We start from the raw sequence: 22349 nt of genomic DNA, 5'->3' as shown, positions 1-22349 counted from the left end.
ACTGGGGGTAAACCCAGGGCTGGATCTGCGAATCTGGATCCAGTTGTCAGCCTTACATTTCTGTAGTGCTTCTAAACCCAGGGGTGGACAACCTCGATCCTTGAGGGTCACGACCTGGTAGGGATTTCAGTATTTCTAAGTCTGCAAAACTCATACTCTAAATCAGGGGTCTCCAAAGTCTCTCCTTGAGGGCCGAATCCAGTCGGGTTTTCAGGATTTCCCCAATGAATATGCGTGAGATCTATGTGCATGCACTGCTTTCAATGCATATTCATTGGGGAAATCCTGAAAACCCGACTGGATTCGGCCCTCAAGGAGGGACTTTGGAGACCCCTGCTCTAAAGAAACAAATATAAAGAACCCCCCTGCAATCAACAACAGACCTACAATAGTCTATACCAGAGGTTCCCAACCCTGTGCTGGAGGACCACCAGGCCCATCGGGTTTTCAGGCTAGTCCTAAGGAATATGCATGAGAGAGATTTGCATATAATGGAAGTGCCAGGCATGCAAAACTGCTCCATGCATATTCCTTAGGGCTATCCCGAAAACCCGATGGGCTTGGTGGTCCTCCAGGACAGGGTTGGGAACCACTGGTCTATACAGTATTTAGAGCAGTGGTTCTTAACCTGGGTTCGACCGAACCCCAGGGGTTTGGTGAGTCAGTCTCGCGGGTTCGGCGGAGGTCAAAACACACCTCCGACTCATATAGCGCGCAATCCTTTTCGAGGATGCTGGACATAAAAACGAAGAAAAGGAACAGACTTTGTTGCGAAAATGACATGAGAGTGGCACTTGCCGAGGTAAAGCCGCGCATTTCTGAACTGGTCTCTGAGAGGCAACAGCAGAAGTCACACTGATTTGCAGTAAATTTCATTATTATGTTATTATTATTCGAAATATAGGAGAACTTTTTTGTTTTCAAAATTGATATTATTTTTCCCTCACTGTATACCTACCTATGTTTTGAATTTGTAAAAATCATATTTTATTTTTCCAATAAAGAAGGGTTATGAAACTGGTGGGGTTCAGTACCTCCAACAAGGTTAAGAACCACTGATTTAGAGGAACATCACACAAAGGAAACCAAAAGGACATGAAAAAGAAAAGAAAGTGGAGACAAAATTTCAGTTCGGCTTCATGGCTCAAAAAACTCCAGTACAATGTGTTTCATTAAACATTTATTTCTTTATTCAATTTTCTATACTTTTCTCCCAAGAAAGCATAGAACGGGTTACATGAATTTATTCAGGTACGTAAGTATTTTTTCCTGTCTGTCCCGCTGGGCTCACAATCTATCTAACGTACCTGGGGCAAGGGGGGGGGGGGGAATTAAGTGACTTGGCCAGGGTCACAAAGAGTGCCATGAGTTTGAACCCACAACCTCAGGGTGCTGAGACTGTAGCTTTAACCACTGCGCCACACGCTCCCCACGTCGTCATTCTGGATACGATGAAAACCAGAGTGACTGGGTGTATCCTGAAAACCAGGTTGACAGCTACAGTTCTGACCTCAAGGCTGTCCCACCTCCAGATGAAGTAAGATAGTAAAGAGGAAGTTCAATCTACCTGTCACATGAGCGCCGAGAAGAGGACAGAAAACAGCCCAGCGGGTTCCCTCCCATTAGCAATCAGAGAGGACAGAAACACACAGAGGTAGAGACTGACTGAGAGACAGAGAAAGGCAATGGATTGCCTTCTAAATTTCTCCTTAGAAACCTGGACTCTGCTCGTCGCCTCTCTAACCCTCCTTTTTCTGTAAGTACTAAAGTGGGAACTTCCTGAGTTTGCACTTAAGCCAGAAAACTGGTATTTACAAGGGAATCAATAAGATCTCCTTCTCTGAAAAACACTGGGAAGCTTAGTAAATCTTTTACTTTTAAATTGGAGAGAATTTGGAATGGACTTCCAGATTCTCTAAGATTGGTAGATCAGTTATTTCAATTTCGAAAAAGTTTAAAAACCTGGTTGTTTTCACAATAGTTAATTTGATTTTAGCTCTTGTAGAGTCATTTTAAGCAATTCATAAGAACATAAGAACTGCCATCTCCGGATCAGACCCATGGTCCATCGAGTCCGGCGATCCTCACACGCGGAGGCCCAGTCAGGTATACACCTGATGTAGTTTTAGTCACCCATATCCCTCTATGCCTCTCGTAAGGAGATGTGCATCTAATTTGCCTTTGAATCCTAGCACAGTGGATTCCTTAATAACCTCCTTTGGGAGAGCATTCCAGGCGTCCACCACTCGCTGCGTGAAGCAGAACTTCCTGACATTTGTCCTGGACTTGTCCCCCCTTAGCTTCAAACCATGTCCTCTGGTCCGTGTCACGTTGAACAATGTAAATAATTTATTTTCCTGCTCTATTTTATCGATGCCTTTCAGTATTTTCATACTTTTTTCTAACTTTTTCCATCCATCTAATCTAACCAATTTCTGTTTTTGTCCCACAGTTTTTACTTGTTATGTTTCATTTTTTAACGAACTGTAAACCGAGTCAAGCTCCTTAGGGAGCAGATTCGGTATATAAAATGACGATTAGATTAGATTAGGTCTCCTGCCCCATTTAAAAGTCAATTGTGCAGCCGGGGGCTAAAAAGGAGGGAATGGTACTGCCCCGGAAAGGACTGGGGGAAGATGAGATGTCCACCTGTCTGGGGCTTCTTACATTTTGAATTGCCTGGGATTTGGCAGACTTTGGGAAGTCCATTTGTGTAAGTAATAATAATCATAATAATAATTTTATTCTTATATACCGATACCGCCTAAGTTCGAGGCGGTTTACAACAAGAAATACCGGAGAAGCAGTAGAAAAATACATATCATACGAAATACAATATTAAAATAAGAATAAAAATGAGTAAAAAAGTGAAAACAATAAACCTTCAAATTATAAATCGATCAAACAGCTGGGTTTTTACTAATTTTCTAAAAGTAAGATAAGAAGGCGCAAGCATAAAGATATTACCCAACCACTCATTCATTCTGCCAGCTTAAAAAGCAAGGATTCTGTCAAAAAATCTTTTATAATAATGTGAAATGGAAAAGTGCACTCACAGTTCAACCAAATCTGTACCATCCACAGATCCCTTGGTATTTAGCAAATCTTTCCTTCTGCTAAATGTAGGCAGAGTTGTGCCAATATACAGAAAAGACGCTTCCTGCTCCGTAGAGCTTACAACCTAACTTGGAGACACAGGCAGCATGAGCAAGAGGTCTCGGGGAATGAGTTTAGAAAACGGGTTAACAGCAACGAGGCTGTGATCAAGGACAGCAAGGATTTCAGTTTTTAAAGGGTTAAGAATAGTCAGAGAAGACAGTCATGTCTGTTTGGGTGCTGGATCTGGGAGAGAAGGACACACAGAAAAGCTGCTGACCCAGTGAATGGAGTTGGTGAGCCATAGAGTAGAGAATGGCACGGGAAGAAGTTTTTCCTCGCCCCCGTGGGAACTCATTTTCCCGTCCCATCCCTGCGAGTTCTTTTCCTGTCCCTGCCCCATTCCTGCAAGCTCTGTCCTCGAATTGCTGCTGCTGGGTCAGACCAGTGGTCCATTGTGCCCAGTAGTCCGCTCACACAGCGGCCCTCTGGTCAAAGACCAGCACCCTAACTGAGTCTAGCTTTACCTGCGTACGTTCTGGTTCAGCAGGGACTTGTCCAACTTTGTCTTGAATCCCTGGAGGGTGTTTTCCCTTATAACAGACTCCGGAAGAGCGTTCCAGTTTTCCACCACTCTCTGGGTGAAGAAGAACTTCCTTACGTTTGTTCGGAATCTATCCCCTTTTAACTTTAGAGAGTGCCCTCTCGTTCTCCCTACCTTGGAGAGGGTGAACAACCTGTCCTTTTCTGTTTTCTACTAAGGGCTCCTTTTATCAAGGCGCGCTACGGGGGTTAGCGCGTCGGACATTTCATCACGCGCTAACCCTGCGGCAAGCCAAAAAACTAACGCCTCGTCAATGGAGGCGTTAGCGACTAGCGCGGCAGGCAGTATTCTGCGCGTTAACCACCTATCGTGCCTTGATAAAAGGATCCCTAAGTCTATTCTCTTCAGTACCATGAATGTTTCGATCATGTCCCCTCTCAGTCTCTTTTCAAGGGAGAAGAGGCTCAGTTTCTCCAAGCTCTCACTATACGGCAACTCTTCCAGCCCCTTAACCATTGTAGTCGCTGTTTTCTGGACCCTTTCGAGAAGTACTGTGTCCTTCTTCATGTACGGCGATTAGTGCTGGACGCAGTACTCCTGGTGAGGGTGTACAGAGGCATGATAATCGTCTCTGATCTGTTCGTGATCCCCTTCTTTATCATTCCTAGCATTCTGTTCATCCTTTTCGCCACCACTGCGCATTGTGCGGACGGCTTCATCGACTTGTCGATTAGAACTCCCAAGTCTCTTTCCTGGGGGGTCTCTCCGAGTACTGCACTAGACATCCTGTATTCGTGCATGAGATTTTTGTTACTAACATGCACCTCTTTACACTTATCCATGTTGAACCTCATTTGCCATGTCGATGCCCATTTCTCGAGCTTGATTATGTCACGTTGCAGATCTTTGCACTTTGAAATGATAAGTAGCAACATTCTAGAGCTCAGACTGTGATGTCATAATGATTAATTCCACCAATGCCTGAGCTCCGTCCTCATCTGCACAAGTCTCGAACACTTTAAAATCCTAAGAAGCAACATTCTAGAGCTCAGATTGTGATGTCATAATGTCTCATTCCACCAATGCCTAAGCTCCGTCCTCATCTGCACAAGCCTCAAACACTTTGAAATCCTAAGCAGCAATATTCTAGAGCTGAGATTGTGATGTCATAATGCCTCAGCTCCGTCCTATAAAAAGAGGACATGTCTGGGTAAATCCGGATGTCGAGTAACCCTAGATCTTTGGGCTAGGAGGCTTTAGTGTGAAGGAAGGGGGTCTTTGTGGTTTCGATCTGTTCCCTATCAGATCTGTAATGCAGAGGTGTTGTATGGCGATCCAAAGCTCTGGCACTCGAGCTCAGAACCACTCTGCCACCAAACTCAGACCCCCCCCATCTCCCCCACACCTACTTGCCTGTACATCTCTTCTCCCCCTCCCTCAAAAAATGTGCGCACAATAACTTACATAAAAATGTGACTTATTTACAGTGATCATAAAATCATTGTAGTAGGCAAGCAGTTTATAGCGGGATCAGGGAGAAATCTGCAGTAAAGTGACTTTAACATAGGAGATTTCTTCCCGCCTTCAAGTGCATTTGATTCCCACAAAATATTAGGACTCTTTGCAAAATGTTAGCGCTGCAGGGAAGGAATTGAGTGCCAGATAAAAGTCAGATCTTCCAGTAACCTATTTACTTCTCGGTCTGCCTCAGATCTCAGAATTCATGTCTATATTCTTTCTCAGGCTACAAAACCGTTTCCAATCTTTTACTAAAGCTTAGCGTATGCCAACAGAATTAATGTGGGCTCGTTCTATACCTATGGACTCCTTAGCGTTTGGCAAAAACTAATTTATTAGCACGCCCTAAGCTTTAGTTAAAGGGCTCCTTTGTTGTCTCTGGCTTTGACATGAGAGAAAAAAGACATTCATAAGAGAACATAAGAGTTGCCTCCGCTGAGGCAGACCATAGGTCCATCCCGCCCAGCGGTCCGCACCCGCGGCGGTCCATCAGGCCCATTGCCTGAGCAGTGGTCCCTGACTAATTTTATAGCTTACCATTTAAACCTATCCCTATAATCTACCTCTATTCTTATCTATACCCTTCTATTCCTTTGTCGTCTCTGCTTCTTTTTCATTTTTTCTCTCTTCGGTGCCTTCTTTCCTTTTCAGTTTCTCTCATCCCCTTTCCTTCAGCGGTGTTTTTCGTTTACATTTTACCAAAACTTAGCAGATATTATCAGGCATTAGCATGTGCTAAGTGCCATATGTCCCATAGGTATAAAATAGAATAGGCAGCTAATTCCGTTGGAGCATGCTAAGTTTTTGTAAAAAGGTCCCATGGAGGGCCATTTTTGATAGTTTCCCGCAAGATGACCAAAGTCAGAAGCGGTGAAAGGGACGTTGAACTAAATTTTATTTCGAAAATCGCATAAGACCACCAGGACATCTAACTTTATTCTCCATTTTCAACCACAACAATGTCCAAGTTAGAAATGTCCCAGTCAGCACCATTTAGACATGGGAGGGGCCACCATTCTAATGGACTGGATGCATTGACATGCCAAAAGAGCAGTGGGGCACTGATATGAACTTAAAATAAAGGAGACTAAGAGAGGACATGGTCAAAACATTCAAGGTACTGAAGGGAATAGACTTAGTAGATAAAGACAGATTGTTCACCCTCTCCAAGGTAGGGAGAACGAAGGGGCACTCCCTAAAGCTGAAAGGGGATAGATTCCGTACAAACGTAAGGAAGTTCTTCTTCACCCAGAGAGTGGTAGACAATTGGAACGCTCTTCCGGAGTCTGTAAGAGGGGAAAACACCCTCCAGGGATTCAAGACAAAGTTGGACAAGTTCCTGCTAAACTGGAACGTATGCAGGTGAGGCTGGGCTCATTTAGAGCACTGGTCTTTGATCTAAGAACATAAGAAGTTGCCCCCGCTGAGTCAGACCAGAGGTCCATCTTGCTCAGCGGTCCGCTCCCGCGGCGGCCCATCAGGCCTAGTGCCTGAACAGTGATCCCTGATTAATTTTATAACTTACCTCTAATCCCATCCCTATAATCTACCTGTACTCTTATCTGTACCCCTCAATCCCTTTGTCTTCCTAAGGGCAGCCGCGTGAGCGGACTGCTGGCAAGATGAACTACTTGTCTGACCCATCAGCAGCAATTCTTATATTCTTAGGATGCCAGATATACATCTCACCATATACCCCTTATAATTTATGGTGAACCCCCCAAACCTACTATACCCACCTATCTACCACCCCAACAGCCGTTATGGCTCAGGTGGCACCTATATGACATCTCTGATTTGGCCTTTACCCTTGCTACTATTTACACATGAAATGAGTTTGAATTTTTTTTTAGAATATATCCAATAGTCTGGCTCATTAATCATTTAAGAATCTGCTTCTCTATTCAACAATCTCATCGGTATAAAGGCAAAGTCCTTATATGACTATGTCAATAGAAAATGCTGAGCAAATCTTCTCGCACTTATTCAGCATAATCTAAGATCTCACAGTTCCCTGTATGAAGACTGTGTACTGAATTCGAGAGAATAGAGCTCAGATCCGTTCTACTCACTTAACAAAGCTATTTGTTTCTCAAGTGCTGGAGGCAGGTGTTAATTTGCCCAAATATGGCCAAGTCAGGAATCTGAGAGCTTGAGTGACGTCATGGACTGAATAAAACTGAGCCCTGTTCTTTGAATGTAATTACACATTCCTCAGCTGTTTGTATTGTTTTGGCCTCATATTATCCCAAGAGAAGCCAACAAATATGGTGAGAGAAGTACTCATAGTATCAAGTGATAATAAAAAACACAATCTTTTATTAGTCAAAAAATCTAACTTATACAATCGCTTCTATTATTATTAAAATACATAAACGTACTTCATCCAGTCAGCCGATTGTAGAGTCCAATGGTGAAATCAGAAAGCATGATTGTGGTTGTGCTTTGTGGTTGAGCAACATGAGACTGCGGTAACAATTTGCAATACAGCAAGAGAACGTGTGATAATTTTTTAAAACGGGACAATGTGGTGTTGAAAGGAACTGAAACTGAAAAGGCTTTGCTCCCCAGTCCAGGTTTTCTGGCCCAATGGGGGATTCCCGTTGAGTTATTTTATAAAGAAAACAGTTGTGTAGTGTGATTTGTTCACAGAGAGTATGGTTTGGTAATTTTTTTATTTAAATCAGTGTGATATAAATATATTTATGTGGTAATAAAAAATGATAAATTCTATAGAAGGCTTCTTAAAGTGGTTCATAGACAAAATCGCGCGAGACAACGGCGTGCCGACAACTGAGCGCAGACAACTGAGCGCAAGGTTGATGGCACGCCGAAGAAAAGCACTATTTTAAAGGGTTCCGACGGGGGGTGTTGGTGGTGAACCCCCCTATTTTACTTAACAGACATCGCGCTGGTGTTGTGGGGGTTTGGGGGGTTGTAACTCCCCTGATTATACTTGAAACCAAACTTTTTGCCTGTTTTTTAGGGAAAAAGTTCAGTTTTAAGTATAATGTGGGGGGTTACAACCCCTCAAACCCCCCCAACGCCAGCGCAATGTCTGTTAAGTAAAGTGGGGGGGTTCCTCCCACACCCCCCGTTGGAGCTCTTTAAAATAGTGCTTTTCTTTGGCGCGCCGTCAACCTTGCGCTCAGTTGTCTGCGCGCCATTGTCTCGCGCGATTTAGTCCCGTCACCCTTAAAGTTAGTAGGTTTTTAATGCATATTCATTAGGGATATCCTAAAAACCCGACTGGCCTAGGGTCCCCCCAGGACAGGGTTCAGAACCACTGTTCCAAAATAGCAACCATAGTGACTGTGTTTTCATCTGTAGCTTTTCTATTGTTTTGGCCATATTGGAGGGGGGGAAATAATCATATTTCATGTTCCCGTTCTTTCTTTGTTTTTGAACCCAGATACGGGACTTGGCCGTATGGGTTCTTTAAGAAGCTGGGGATCCCTGGACCCAAACCCCTTCCATTCATTGGGACATTTCTGGAATACAGGAAGGTGAGTATTAGACAATTTTCTTCTTGTGAACCTTAAAGTTTTCTTACCAAGACTGATTAGCCCACATTGTACACCATTTTGGGGTCCTTTTTATTAAGGCGCGCTAAATGAAAAGGTGCCCATTATATTCTATGGACGCCTTAGCACAGCGGTCTCAAACACGTGGCCCGCGGGCCGCATGTGGCTCTCCAAGTTTTATTTGTGGCCCGCGGTCTGGACTGGATCATTCTCTTCCTTTTGGAGCAGCAGCGTGTCTGGCCGGTTCATTCCGTTCAAAGCTGCGGGTTGGCGGCTCCTCGCGCTATCCACTCCTGCATCGGAAGCCTCTCTGACATCACATCAGAGAGGCTTCAGACGCAGGCGCGGATCTCGCAAGGAGCCGCCACCCGCGGCTTTGAACGGAACGAGCCGGTCAGACACGCTGCTGCTCCAGTGGCGTACCAAGGGGGGGGGGCGGTCCGCACAGCTGGCCACCCTCCACTGTTCTCCCTAGAGTGCGGCTCGTCTAGAGCAGTGGTGCCCAACCTGCTTCCCTTTCTTCTCACCGCTGCCATCAGGGAACAGGCCGGCACCGTGCACTTTGATCTCCCTGCTTCTCTCGCCGCCCGACGTCAATTCCGACGTCGAGAGGATGTTCTGGCTAGCCAATCCCTGCCTGGCTGCCCGGAACGTCCTTTCCGACGTTAGAATTGGCGTTGGGCGGCGAGAGTTGGTCGGACCCGTGGAGAATAGAAGCGTGGAGATCTCGGCCTGTTCCCGATGGCGGTAGCAGCAGCAGCCTATTCCCCGGTGGCGGTGGCATGGGGGAGGGCAGGAAGGAAGAAAGAAAGAAGGGGGAGACAGGGAGCCAGAAACAAAGCAAAAAATGGGACATGGAATAAGAGAAAGAAAGAAAAAGTTGGGGGAGGGAATGAGGTCTGGAGGAGAGGAAGCATACAGGAGGCTGAAAGAAGGGAAGAAATATTGGATGCACAGTCAGAAGAATAAAGTGCAACCAGAGACTGATGAAATTGCCAAACAAAGGTAGGAAAATTATTTTATTTTCAATTTAGTGATTGAAATGTGCCAGTTTTGAGAAAGAAAAGATATTAAACTTTAAATGTGAGTGCTGCAAAAAAAAATAGAGTACTTGGAGGGCCGCAGAAAAAATAGTTAATATCTTATTAAAGAAATGACAATTTTGCATAAGGTAAAACTCTTTATAGTTTATATATCTTTCTTTTTAACTGTTAAAGGAAAGTTTTATAAACTTTAAAGAGTTTAACCTCATGCAAAATTGTCATTTCTTTAATAAGACATTAACTATTTTTTTCTGCAGCCCTCCAAGTACCTACAAATCCAAAATGTGGCCCCGCAAAAGGTTTGAGTTTGAGACCACTGCCTTAGCATTTAGCACACGCTTTAATAAAAGGGCCCCTTTATGCAGAGGGGATTCGGGAACTGCTCTTTTGGGCTGCAACGAAGATGAATGCATTTCGTCTGATGTACACTTTACAGTTTATCAAAACTTTATATACTGCCTGGCAACCAGGGATCACAGGGGTTTGCAATATGACTAAAAGCATATAGATATGTAGAGAATCGAAAAGACCTATGCAAAGTCAAACGTACAACAATACGAAAAACCAAGTAAACAAAACAAAACCCAAAAAATTTGCAAAAAAAACAAAACAAATATCCCGAATTTATGAGGAAAAAAATATGCTTTTCATCCTTTTTTACCATTTCAGTATCTCATAGAAACATGATGGCAGATAAAGGCCAAATTGCCCGTCCAGTCTGCCCATCTGCAGCATCAACTATGTCCTCCTTTCCCTGAGAGATCCCACGTGCCTTGTTCAAAATTGAAAGAGAGAATTTGGATTTCACCTCTAAACTACAACTTTTTTTTTTTTTATACTTTTTCAGGGTCTTCTACATTTTGACCAGATATGTTCCAAGAAATATGGAAAGATTTGGGGGTGAGTTCTGAAAAAAAGAATCAAGCGCTTTTGCAGCAACCTAACCCCCTCCTTTACTAACCCGTAGCGTGGGTTTTAGCGCTGGCAGCGGCGGTAACTGCTCTGACGCTCATAGGAATTCTGCGAGCGTCAGAGCAGTTACCGCCATTGCCAGCGCTAAAACCCACGCTACGCATTAGCGGCAGTATCTGCTCTGAAGCTCATAGGAATTCTGTGAGCGTCAGAGCAGTTACCGCCGCTGCCAGCGCTAAAACCCACGCTACGCATTAGCGGCAGTATCTGCTCTTGACGCTCATAGGAATTCTGCGAGCGTCAGAGCAGTTACCGCCGCTGCCAGCGCTAAAACCCACGCTATGCATTAGCGGCAGTATCTGCTCTGACACTCATAGGAATTCTGCGAGCGTCAGACCAGTTACCGCCGCTACCAGTTCTAAAACCCATGCTACGCATTAGTAAAGGAGGGGGTAAGTTGTAGATGCAGAGAGATAGAAGGATTGAGAAATTCTGGCTGGCTATGAGAACCAGTCATATATCAGTGTTTCACTTATCATAAAAAACAAAAACTGTGTGGGGGTTTTTTGTTGTTTTTATTTTAAACTTTTTTTGTAGTCTCACACTGTTTTGTTTTCTGCTTTTTCTTGCTTTTTCTCATTTCATTCCATCCATCTTGAGCTCATAACTTCTTTTGGGCGCTTGGCGGAGGGGTGCGTGGAAGAAGCGGGGGTTGGATAAGAGGGTGAGGGGAGGTCACCACCGTCTCAGGCTCCTCCCCCTGTCGCTACACCAGTGAGGCCAGTTATAGACACGGTGGCCCTCTCATATTATAAGGACAGAAGTGGCTTTAATTTTTAACCTGAAAGTCAAAACAAAACAAATTGGAACAAAAACTTGGTCAACTCAGATCCAGATATCATATATATACACTGAGATATATGTGGAACACCCAACACCCCCCCCCCCCCAGATATACTGATATCACTCAAAACAGGGATCTGTGAATTTCAAACACCCAGACACCCCAATTGACAGATGCCTTATGGGGTATGAGAACCCCATATACAGGCTCATCCTGTATAATAAAACCCTAGCTGCGCATGCGCACTCTTATCTGCGTGCTTCCATGATCCGTTTGTCTGTGGCCGCAGGAGTGTGCATGCGCGCTTAGGGTTCCCCCCCCCCCCGTAAGACAGTTCATCTTCGGTGTCGGCGTCTTCGCCCTCCCCTCCCCCGCACACCCGAACCCCCATTCAGCCTCCCATCCGACCTTCCCTTCCTGTGGTCTGGCCGGCTCCCTTAGTCCCTTGCCGCCACCCCTCTTCCCTTCCCACGGTCCCGACAAACGTCCTGATTCCAGCAGCGGCCGCAGCACTCTAAACACGCTGCTTCGCGGCCTTCTACTGCCCTGATTTGCTCTGCCCGACACAGCAGAGCAAATCAGGACAGTAGAAGGCTGCGAAGCAGCGTGTTTAGAGTGCTGCGGCCGCTGCTGGAGTCAGGATGTTTGTCGGGACTGTGGGAAGGGAAGGGGGCAGCAAGGGACTAAGGGAGCCGGCCAGACCGTGGGGACAGTGCGCGGCAGCCTAAACAGCATGTAGGTGGGTGGCGCGTGAAGGACTTTGAACTGGTGGTGGCAGTTTCACCGGAGTTTGAGCGGTGGTGGCAGTTTCGCTCAGAGGAACGGCTGGAGAGTATGGTGCCGGTGCTGCAGGTGTCTCATGCAGGTAAAAATTCTCAAAGGAGAGGGAAAGGGGGCTGCTTTGGGGGAGGGGTGTTCTGGGAGGCAGACAGCTTTGCTTGGGGGGGAAGACAGAAGGGTGGCCACGGAGAGACAGTCAGGGAGGAACTGGAGGGGGAGAGGGAAAGGGGGCTGCTTTGGGGGAGGGGTGTGCTGGGAGGCAGACAGCTTTGCTTGGGGGGGAAGACAGAAGGGGGGCCACGGAGAGACAGTCAGGGAGGAACTGGAGGGGAAGAGGGAAAGGAGGCTGCTTTGGGGAAGGGGTGTGCTGGGAGGCAGACAGCTTTGCTTGGGGGGAAGACAGAAGGGGGGCCATGGAGAGACAGTCAGGGAGGAACTGGAGGGGAAGAGGGAAAGGGGGCTGCTTTGGGGGAGGGGTGTGCTGGGAGGCAGACAGCTTTGCTTGGAGGGGGAAGACAGAAGGGGGCTACGGAGAGACAGAGGGAGGAACTGGAGGGGGAGAGGGAAAGGAGGCTGCTTTGGGGGGAGGGGTGTGTTGGGAGGCAGACAGCTTCACTTAGGGGAGGGGGAGACAGAAGGGGGCCACGGAGAGACAGTCAGGGAGGAACTGGAGGGGGAGAGGGAAAGGGGGCTGCTTTCTAGCACCCGTTAATGTAACGAGCTTTAACACTAGTTAATTAATAAATGCTGGCCAAATCCCAATAGTCAGACTGTAAATAAAAGCACTTAACCCCCACTTTAACCTCTATCACATAAACAAGAAATCCCGTAGAATTCAACTGTTCGCCTTCCCCTCGCTTAAACTCTGTCACCTTAAAAGATTCATAGACAAAACCTTCGCCTACCAAGTAGCCAAGCTCAACCCATGGCTGGCCCAAATGATACTCGAGGCCCCCTCCTACCTCGACTTCAGAAAATCACTCAAAACCTATCTATTCAGCAAACAAGACCCCTAATGGCCCCTCCCTTGCATATTTACACTTCGCCCGCCCCTTCCTCCCCCCTCATAATAGCTTCTCTTCCCTTTACTCAACAAGCTCTCTCCATACCCTGTCAATTTCGGTTTTCCTGTTACATTGTTGTTAATTTGTTTGTAAATCTGCGTGCAAACGTAGATCCTAATCTAACTGATGTAAACCGCCTAGAACTCACCGGGTATGGCGGTATATAAAAATAAAATTATTATTATTATTATTATTAACTTCACCCTAAGGGAGCTCAGCCGTTTCACTGTTTCCAGCTTCTTCAGGGGTTCACAAGCTTTTACAGTCCAGATTCAGCATTTCAAACACCTGGGCTTCACAACAGACTGCCGATCTCTCCAGGCTTCTGACATTGTGGGTCAAACAGCTGAAATGCTGACTCCGGACTGTAAAAGCTTGTGAACCCCTGAGGAAGCTTATATGGGGTAAAGACCTGGAACTTATGGGGTAAAGACCTGGAACAATTACTTATGGGGTAAAAATCTGGTACTTATGGGGTAAAGACCTGGGACTTATGGGGTAAAGACCTGGAACTTATGGGGTAAAGACCTGGAACTTATGGGGTAAAGATCTGGGACTTATGGGGTAAAGACCTGGAACTTATGGGGTAAAGACCTGGAACTTATGGGGTAAAGATCTGGGACTTATGGGGTAAAGACCTGGGACTTATGGGGTAAAAATCTGGGACTTATGGGGTAAAGACCTGGGACTTATGGGGTAAAAATCTGGGACTTATGGGGTAAAGACCTGGAACTTATGGGGTAAAGACCTGGAACTTATGGGGTAAAGACCTGGGACTTATGGGGTAAAAATCTGGGACTTATGGGGTAAAGACCTGGGACTTATGGGGTAAAAATCTGGTACTTATGGGGTAAAAATCTGGTACTTATGGGGTAAAGACCTGCTTACTAATACTTATAGGGAATTCAGGAGACACCTAAAAACTTATCTGTTCCTGAAGTACTTAGGCAGTTGATTTGTACAATCTTTCCCACAATAACTGATCTCTAGAGCCGCTATTCACTAGTTTTAACCTGCCAGTTCTACTCAATTTGTAGCATTTTTAATCATTGTAAACCGCATAGAACTTCACGGTCCTGCGGTATATAAACTGTTTACTATTATTATTATTATTCATACCCCATAAGGCACCTGCCAGTTGGGGTGTCTGGGTGTTTGAAATTCACAGATCCCTGTTTTGAGTGATATCAGTATATCTGGGTTTTGCCACATTTCTTTTTTAACCCACAGCTCTTTCTAGTCTGCTTTCTGAATCTGAGCCCTTCATAGTTTGGGGGGGGGGGGGGTGCTCTGTGCTGTTAGGGTTCAAATACTGTCCTTGTGTTTTTAGAAGAGGTGTAAACTAACAGAAGTATCGCTGTCTCTACTGTAGGATTTATGATGGGAGAAAGCCTGTTCTTGTCGTGGCAGATCCAGCCCTTGTTAAAACCATCCTAGTGAAAGAGTGCTACACTTTCTTCACCAACCGACGGGTAGGTGCTTGTTCCGATGCTTCACCATGCCCAATGCTGTCAGTCACAGCGTGCAAAATGCCCTGTGCCTTCTGCAAAAAAACATCTTTGTCTTGGAGAAAAATATTGTCTGGTTATAAATTTGTGTTTTACTACACAGCAATTCATCTTTTTAATTGATTTGGGGAGGGGAGAGGGAGGAATAATTTCAAACGCCCCACATTTGTGCAAACTTTGCATGAACTGTACTTTGTACCCCCAGATGTAACAGGGAATGTATGTACATGCTTTCACCTCAAAAGGGCCAAAGGTATAAAGTGCACATGGACACTTGCACTGGCTTTTTGGGTGAGTAGACTTTTGAAAATGCAGTTTGAAAATTCTGTGCAAACTTTTGAAAATGCAGTTTATGGTCATCATACCTTTCCTCTCCCTACCTAAACGTGTTACCAGAATCACTACTTCTCAATGTGGGTGAAAACGTAAGCATTGCTAAGCAACGTACAAAGTGTAAGATGAATTGAAGACAGGAAAATTTCAGAAAGTCAAATTTTTACAAGTAAAACCATTTTTACCTATGAAGATTGATTTGAAAATTATTCTCTACCGTTGTTGTCCCAACTAGATTTACTGCAATATTGTTTATCTGCACTGTTCAAAGATGACTTTAAGAAAACTTCAGATGGTCCAAAATACAGAAACATTATAACATGATGGCAGATAAAGGCCAAATGGCCCATCCAGGCTGCCCATCCACAGCATCCACTATCTCCTCCTCTCCCTATTGGCTAGGGCTCTTAACATTTGCATCTCCTCTTCCCATAGGCTAAGGCTCTTTATACCTGCATTGTGAGGTCATAGAGCTTTATGGTTATAGAAACATGACGGCAGATACAGACCAAATGGCCCATCCACAGCATCCACTATCTCCTCCTCTCCCTATTGGCTAAGGCTCTTTGCACCTGCATTGTGAGGTCATAGAGCTTTATGGTTATAGAAACATCCACAGCATCTGCTATCTCCTCCTCTCCCTATTGGCTAAGGCTCTCTCTAGGAGATCCCTCGTGCCTGTCTCAAGCCCTCTTGAATTCAGACACAGTCTCTGTCTCCACCACCTCTTCCAGGAGACTGTTCCATGCACCTACCACCCTTTCTGTAAAAAAGTATTTCCTGGTTTTGGGGAGTGACCAAGATGGCGGCGCTAAGCTAGGCACGCCAAGAATGCTCTCATTTGCAGGGAAATTTTTTCTTTCTGCTATGCCACATACTAAAAGAAAAGGCAGCATTAGGGTGCCTACCTCCTCAACACCCGCGGCTGCCCCACAACCAGCAAACGATTGAGCAGTGCCTAGTGACACTTGCTCAGAGAATGGGTGAGTTTAGCCCTGCTACGGGAGAGATTCAGGGGCGATCGATCCTGTTGGAGCCAGAGATCTCGTTCTCACCCGCCCCGGATGTCCCACCTCCCTGTCTGGCTGACGCTGTTGCCCTGGAAGCGGAGATGCACCTGAGGTTCCTCTGGAGGAAGGATCCATGACAGATGAGCCTCTGCCGATGTTTACCAGCTCTGGGGAGTTTTTCTCCGACAGAGAGGACAGTCTAGCAGCCATCGAAGACGTTCGAGAGAGTGGATGTTGCGACCAGGAAGACTTCAGAGGAGGTAAAAGCTTTGGGGATGAAGCTACATAACTTTATTAAAAAATCTGAACAAACTAACATTGAAACCAAGAATACTTTATGAATACAAAATGAAGAAAAATCTATGCAAACCTATGACTGCTGCAATAAAAGATAGTGTTTTGCTACACTGGAAAATAGAGAATATAGAAAACTTCAACTGATGGTTAAACGTGAGGATTTTTGAACTTTCCTAAAACTCCGGGTATTTCTTCGTATGAAATGTTTAAAAAATATGCAGTGGAAATTTTGTCCTATTCCTCTGAACATATTCCACCATTGAATAAAATTGATTACCTTCCATGGCCTAAAAAGTCTGCCCAAGAGCTTATGGAGGAGAGAAGCTACAGGTTCCTCAGACGGACTTGAACAATATATCTGTAATTCTAGAAGAATCTATTTCCGATGTGGCGGAGAGAACTACACTACTGATTTCTTTTGTTTTTCAACAGGACCTGGACTCATTTATGAACTTATATTAGGTTCTCAAGATCTTTGTTTTATGGGAAAAGAATATGGGCACATAATGATGTCACGGAGATCACCCAGGAGAGAAGGAAACAGTTTTTATCTTTGAGGCAGGAAACAATAGCTTTGGTTGCCTCCTTCTTACCCCTGTAAGTGCGTTATAAAATATGCATAACTTAAATATGTATTCTTTCTTCCTGATCAGTTAAAATTCTTCCTGGAGCTGAAAAAGATGGCTCGAAGTTGACCCAGTGTTAAAAGAGATAGCAAGGAAAGTGTTGCTTTATAGCCTTTCTTTGGAATAATTGTCTTTTTATAAGCCTCTAGTTTTTTGAGGGGGTTTCTTTTGTTTAACCCCCCCTCCTGTACTTGTGGTTGAAGGAGGGATAATTAATTATACCTCTTTTTATTTTGCTTGTATAAATATCAAAATTCGTGCTGTATTGCTTTGACAAGAAGTTTATTTTCTTGTAAAATTGCTGGAAATTATAAATAAAGAATAATTTTTTAAAAAAGTATTTCCCTAGATTACTCCTGAGCCTATCACCTCATAGTAACATAGTAACATAGTAGATGACGGCAGATAAAGACCCGAATGGTCCATCCAGTCTGCCCAACTTGATTCAATTTAAATTTTTTTTATTTTATTTTATTTTTTTTAATTTTTCTTCTTAGCTATTTCTGGGCAAGAATCCAAAGCTTTTCCTGGTACTGTGCTTGGGTTCCAACTGCCAAAATCTCTGTTAAGACTTACTCCAGCCTATCTACACCCTCCCAGCCATTGAAGCCCTCCCCTGCCCATCCTCCACCAAACGGCCATACACAGACACAGACCGTGCAAGTCTGCCCAGTACTGGCCTTAGTTCAATATTTAATATTATTTTCTGATTCTAAATCTTCTGTGTTCATCCCACGCTTCTTTGAACTCAGTCACCGTTTTCCTCTCCACCACCTCTCTCGGGAGCGCATTCCAGACATCCACCACCCTCTCCGTAAAGTAGAATTTCCTAACATTGCCCCTGAATCTACCACCCCTCAGTGTTAGGAAATTCTACTTTACGGAGAGGGTAGTGGATGCCTGGAATGCACTCCCGAGAGAGGAGCGCATTCAAAGTCAGACTGTCTTCCTCAATATTATAAAAGCCTGCATTTGCTTCCAGTTGAAGCAAAGGTCATGCTTTATTGGGTTTTTAAAAAAGATTTTGTATGGGGACTTGTATGATCTTATTTTTCCACCTGCCACAAGAACGTACTATGCTAAGATCCATCTGTTCTTTTATATTATCCTCATTTTAGATAGCAATATTTGGGGAGATTTTTTTAAACTTTTCTTTCGCTTTTCAAGCTGCTAAAAGGTGGCGATTATTACAGACTCAGCTTAGTGCTACTTAAAGTTTTTAGAAAACTGAAAATGTTGTTATTGTCCAGATTTGTTCCATCTTAGCTTGATTTATTGCAGCCCTGCACAACATATGGCCCGCGAGCCGCATGCGGCCCAAAACGCCTCTCACTGCAGCCCGCACGGGGAAGGAGAGCTGTGAAAATACGTGTTTGCTTTTTCTCTTTTTAATCTTCTGTCCTGAAACGCTTCGCCATTGGATCTCGCTGAGGTTCGTCCTCTTCTAATCAAGCAGAGGACCTTTGATTCGAGCCCCCTCAACCTGCATGGTCGGCGTCGGCAACCGTCTCCCCCATTTGTCTCTGCTGGTACTGGCCGGCTGCTCAGTTCTCCACAGGCTGCTACAACATTGCGTCGTGAAGAGTGCTTTCCAGCGGCTACGTTTCACTCCCTTTGCCGCAACTTCATGTTTCCGGCAGGGCGGGACACAGCACATGGAAAGACGTTGCAGCAGAGGGAGTGGGATGTTGGTGAAGCAAACGGGGATGGGGAGACTGGGGAGAATGGAAGAAAGATGAAGACATGCCAGGTCCTGGGGAGTGGGAAGACAGATAGAATGAGAGAGATAGAAAGACCTGAAACAAAGGGAAGGCAGAAGAGTGGGGGGGGGGGCAGATGTTGGACTTGAGAGTGTCTAGAAGGAAGAGAGAGAAAGAGACTGCAGAGAGGTGGAAAGATTCTGGACCAAGGGAGAGAGAGAGAGAGGCAGAGAAAGACCTGGAAGAAAGGAGAACAAATGTTGGACATGGGAGGGGGAGGGGGATTGTAAGCAAAAGAAAGACAGAGAGAGAGAGAAAGGCCTAGACCAAAGGGGAAAGACAGGAGGCAGATGCTGGACTATGGAAGGTGCAGACAGAGGGGGAGAGACCCTGAGGAAGTACAGAGAGATGAAAGATCAAACAGAGGAGGGAGAGAGAGGGAGACCTGGAACAAAGGGGTAATGGTGGACATGACAATGAAGCTGACGGCACAGTGCGCAGCGGCCGCTAAGAAAGCAAATAGAATGCTAGGTATAATCAAGAAGGGTATCGCAACCAGAACAAAAGAAGTTATCCTGCCGTTGTATCGGGTGATGGTGCGCCCGCATCTGGAATACTGCGACCAATATTGGTCGCCATACCTTAAGAAGGATATGGCGATACTCGAGAGGGTTCAGAGAAGAGCGACGCGTCTGATAAAAGGGATGGAAAACCTTCCATACGCTGAGAGATTGGAGAAACTGGGTCTCTTTTCCCTGGAGAAGAGGAGACTTAGAGGGGATATGATAGAGACTTACAAGATCATGAAGGGCATAGAGAGAGTAGAGAGGGACAGATTCTTCAAACTTTCAAAAAATAAAAGAACGAGAGGGCATCTGGAAAAGTTGAAAGGGGACAGATTCAAAACGAATGCTAGGAAGTTCTTCTTTACCCAACGTGTGGTGGACACCTGGAATGCGCTTCCAGAGAATGTAATAGGGCAGAGTACGGTACTGGGATTTAAGAAAGGATTGGACAGTTTCCTGCTGGAAAAGGGGATAGAAGGGTATAAATAGAAGATTACTGCACAGGTCCTGGACCTGTTGGGCCGCCGCGTGAGCGGACTGCTGGGCACGATGGACCTCAGGTCTGACCCAGCAGAGGCATTGCTTATGTTCTTATGTTCTTAAAGGTGGTGGTAGGTACAAAGGAGAACTGATAGTGGATCTGGGGAGGGTAAGCAGAGGGAAAAGAGATAGAGACCTGAACCCAAAGGGGATGGGGCTGGATTTTGAAAGAAATGTTGGATGCACAGTCAGAAGGCAGTCCAACCAGAAACTAATTAAATCACCAGACAACAAAGGTAGGAAAAATGATTTTATTTTTAATTTAGTGATTGAAATGTGTCAGTTTTGAGAATTTATATCTGCTGAGTGTATTGTGTGTATATGAAAAATGAAAGGAGAAAATTACATTACAATTAGTAAAGGGGGCAGAGCTTGGGTGGGTTTAGGAGCTTGGGAGGTCTGCGGTTGGGGGTACTTAGCTTGAAGTAGCTGAGAAACACTGCTGTAGGCAATTAGCTGCCGCCAGTGCCTCTCCTTCTCTCCCGCCCTCTTACCTGCTGGCACCCCCTACTGGCGTCTCAGGGCCCATCTGGAAAGCCTCTGTGCATGTGCAGATGATGTCACCATGTACATGTTGTCATCACAGTAACATCCGCATACTTCCGGGTGCCTCGAGCCGTGGCCACTACCTGCGGCCCTCATTACATTTTCCAACTTCGTTTTGGCCCCGGATCATTTTTGATTTGTGCAGGCCTGATTTATTGTATGAATGTTTTTGAAGAATTGCTTTGCAATTCTTGGGTATGCCCATTGTTTTAATTGTGATCTGGTTTCAGCTATATGCAGAATAGAAGAATACATGAATTTATTCAGTTACTTAAGCCAGTGACCTCGTAAGGGAGGGGCAGGGGGTGGACTGCCCACGGAACCATCTTGGTGGGGGTGCTGGCACCTCTCTGCCCCCCAGGCCACGCTCGAGCCCTCCTTTCCCCACTCTCACCTCTTTAAATCTTCATCAGTGCAAGCAATTTTTCCAGCCTGTTGCTCGCGCTGGCCTGGCTCCCTTCTGAAATCACTTCCAGGTCACAATATGTAAACTGGGGCTTTACATCGCTCACTGCCTCAGGTTCCAGCTCTCTAGCGACCTGACCGTTTATCACCACTGTACAGTTCAGTAGTGCTATACAAATAATTGTATTATTATTATCTTCACTTAATATTGCATTGAGGCATTTCACCATTGCAGTCAACTAAATATTGAACTAAGAAAGGTGTTTTTCTTTCACAGGACTTTGGTCTGAATGGGGCCTTGAAAACTGCCATTACAGTTGCTAAGGATGACCAATGGAAGCGGATCCGCACCGTGCTTTCACCAACATTCACCAGTGGCCGACTCAAAGAGGTAAATGACAGAAGTAAATGACAGAAGTTGCCAGACATCTGGGAAAACCTGGACATGTCCTCTTTTTAGAGGATCATCCGGACTCCTGGACGGACTTTCCAAAACCCAGCATTTATCCGGGTTTTGGAAAGCCCTGACCAGTTCCAGTCGCATCTAGAGGGCTTCTGAGCATGCACGGATAACGTCGCACACATCTGCGTGTGCTCCAGGCCCTCCAGACACGGCTTGTGGGCCACGAAAAACTAGCCCCCCTCTAATACCAATGCCGGAAAGATGGTGTTCTCCCTGGAACACCGAATAGTGATTGTGGAAGGCTATGTGCAGAGCAGATCGATTTAAGGAAATGCAAGAGGCCTTCACTGGCAAGTTCCCATTTTTAGATGTGAGGATGAAGAAAGGGTCGTCGGGAAGTTTTCAGACTAAATGCTCTAAATGCTCCGACGCTGCTCTCATAGTGAGCGAGGAAGCAGCGTTGGAGCATTTAGCGCCCCGGGCCGTGGTAGAAACCTCTACCGCAGCTTAGTAAAAGAGGGCCTTAGTGACTTTTGGGTAGTACAGTAGACAATTTTTATCTGTATGTGGTAGAGTAGGGTTGCCAGGTTTTCCTTTCGGAAAATCCGGACCCCCTAGCCCTGCCCCCAAGCCCGCCCTAATCCCGCCCCCAAGCCTGCCATAGCCCCGCCTCCCCAAGCCTGCCTTGTCAGGCAGGGAGAAAGTCCGCGCATGCGTGGACTTCCTCCCTGCCCAACACAGCTTTTCAAAACCCGGACAAAGTACTGGGTTTTGAAAAGCCATCCGGACCCCCGGACATAAGAACATAAGAAATGCCTTCACCGGATCAGACCTTAGGTCCATCTAGACCAGCGACCCGCACACGCGGAGGCTAAGCTAGGTGTTCCCTGATGAAGACCTTGTTAACCCGTATCTCTCAATGTGATTTGCAAGAAGGTGTGCATCCAATTTACCTTTGAATCCCAGAATGGTGGTCTCCCTCACAACCTCCTCCGGGAGAGCATTCCAAGCGTCCACCACTCGCTGTGTGAAACAGAACTTCCTGACATTTGTCCTGGGCCTGATGACCCTCAGTTTCATTCCATGACCT

The 22349-nt window shown here is 45.5% G+C and overlaps 1 protein-coding gene across 1 annotated transcript in view; it reads left to right on the top strand.

The window, feature by feature from the left end:
• Window positions 1-1527: 1527 nt before the first annotated feature.
• Window positions 1528-22349, top strand: part of LOC117345596 (cytochrome P450 3A24-like) — a 40852-nt gene continuing 20030 nt past the window's right edge. Inside the window, exons 1-5 of the mRNA XM_033914478.1 lie at window positions 1528-1756; window positions 8571-8664; window positions 10573-10625; window positions 14698-14797; window positions 21134-21247. Coding sequence (XP_033770369.1) covers window positions 1686-1756; window positions 8571-8664; window positions 10573-10625; window positions 14698-14797; window positions 21134-21247 — 432 coding nt within the window. The 5' untranslated portion in view covers window positions 1528-1685. The remainder of the gene's footprint in view (window positions 1757-8570; window positions 8665-10572; window positions 10626-14697; window positions 14798-21133; window positions 21248-22349) is intronic.

This window comes from Geotrypetes seraphini, chromosome 11 (assembly GCF_902459505.1).
Source record: "Geotrypetes seraphini chromosome 11, aGeoSer1.1, whole genome shotgun sequence".
In the NCBI taxonomy this organism is placed as follows: domain Eukaryota; kingdom Metazoa; phylum Chordata; class Amphibia; order Gymnophiona; family Dermophiidae; genus Geotrypetes; species Geotrypetes seraphini.
This window is presented reverse-complemented; position numbering and strand designations above follow the sequence as displayed.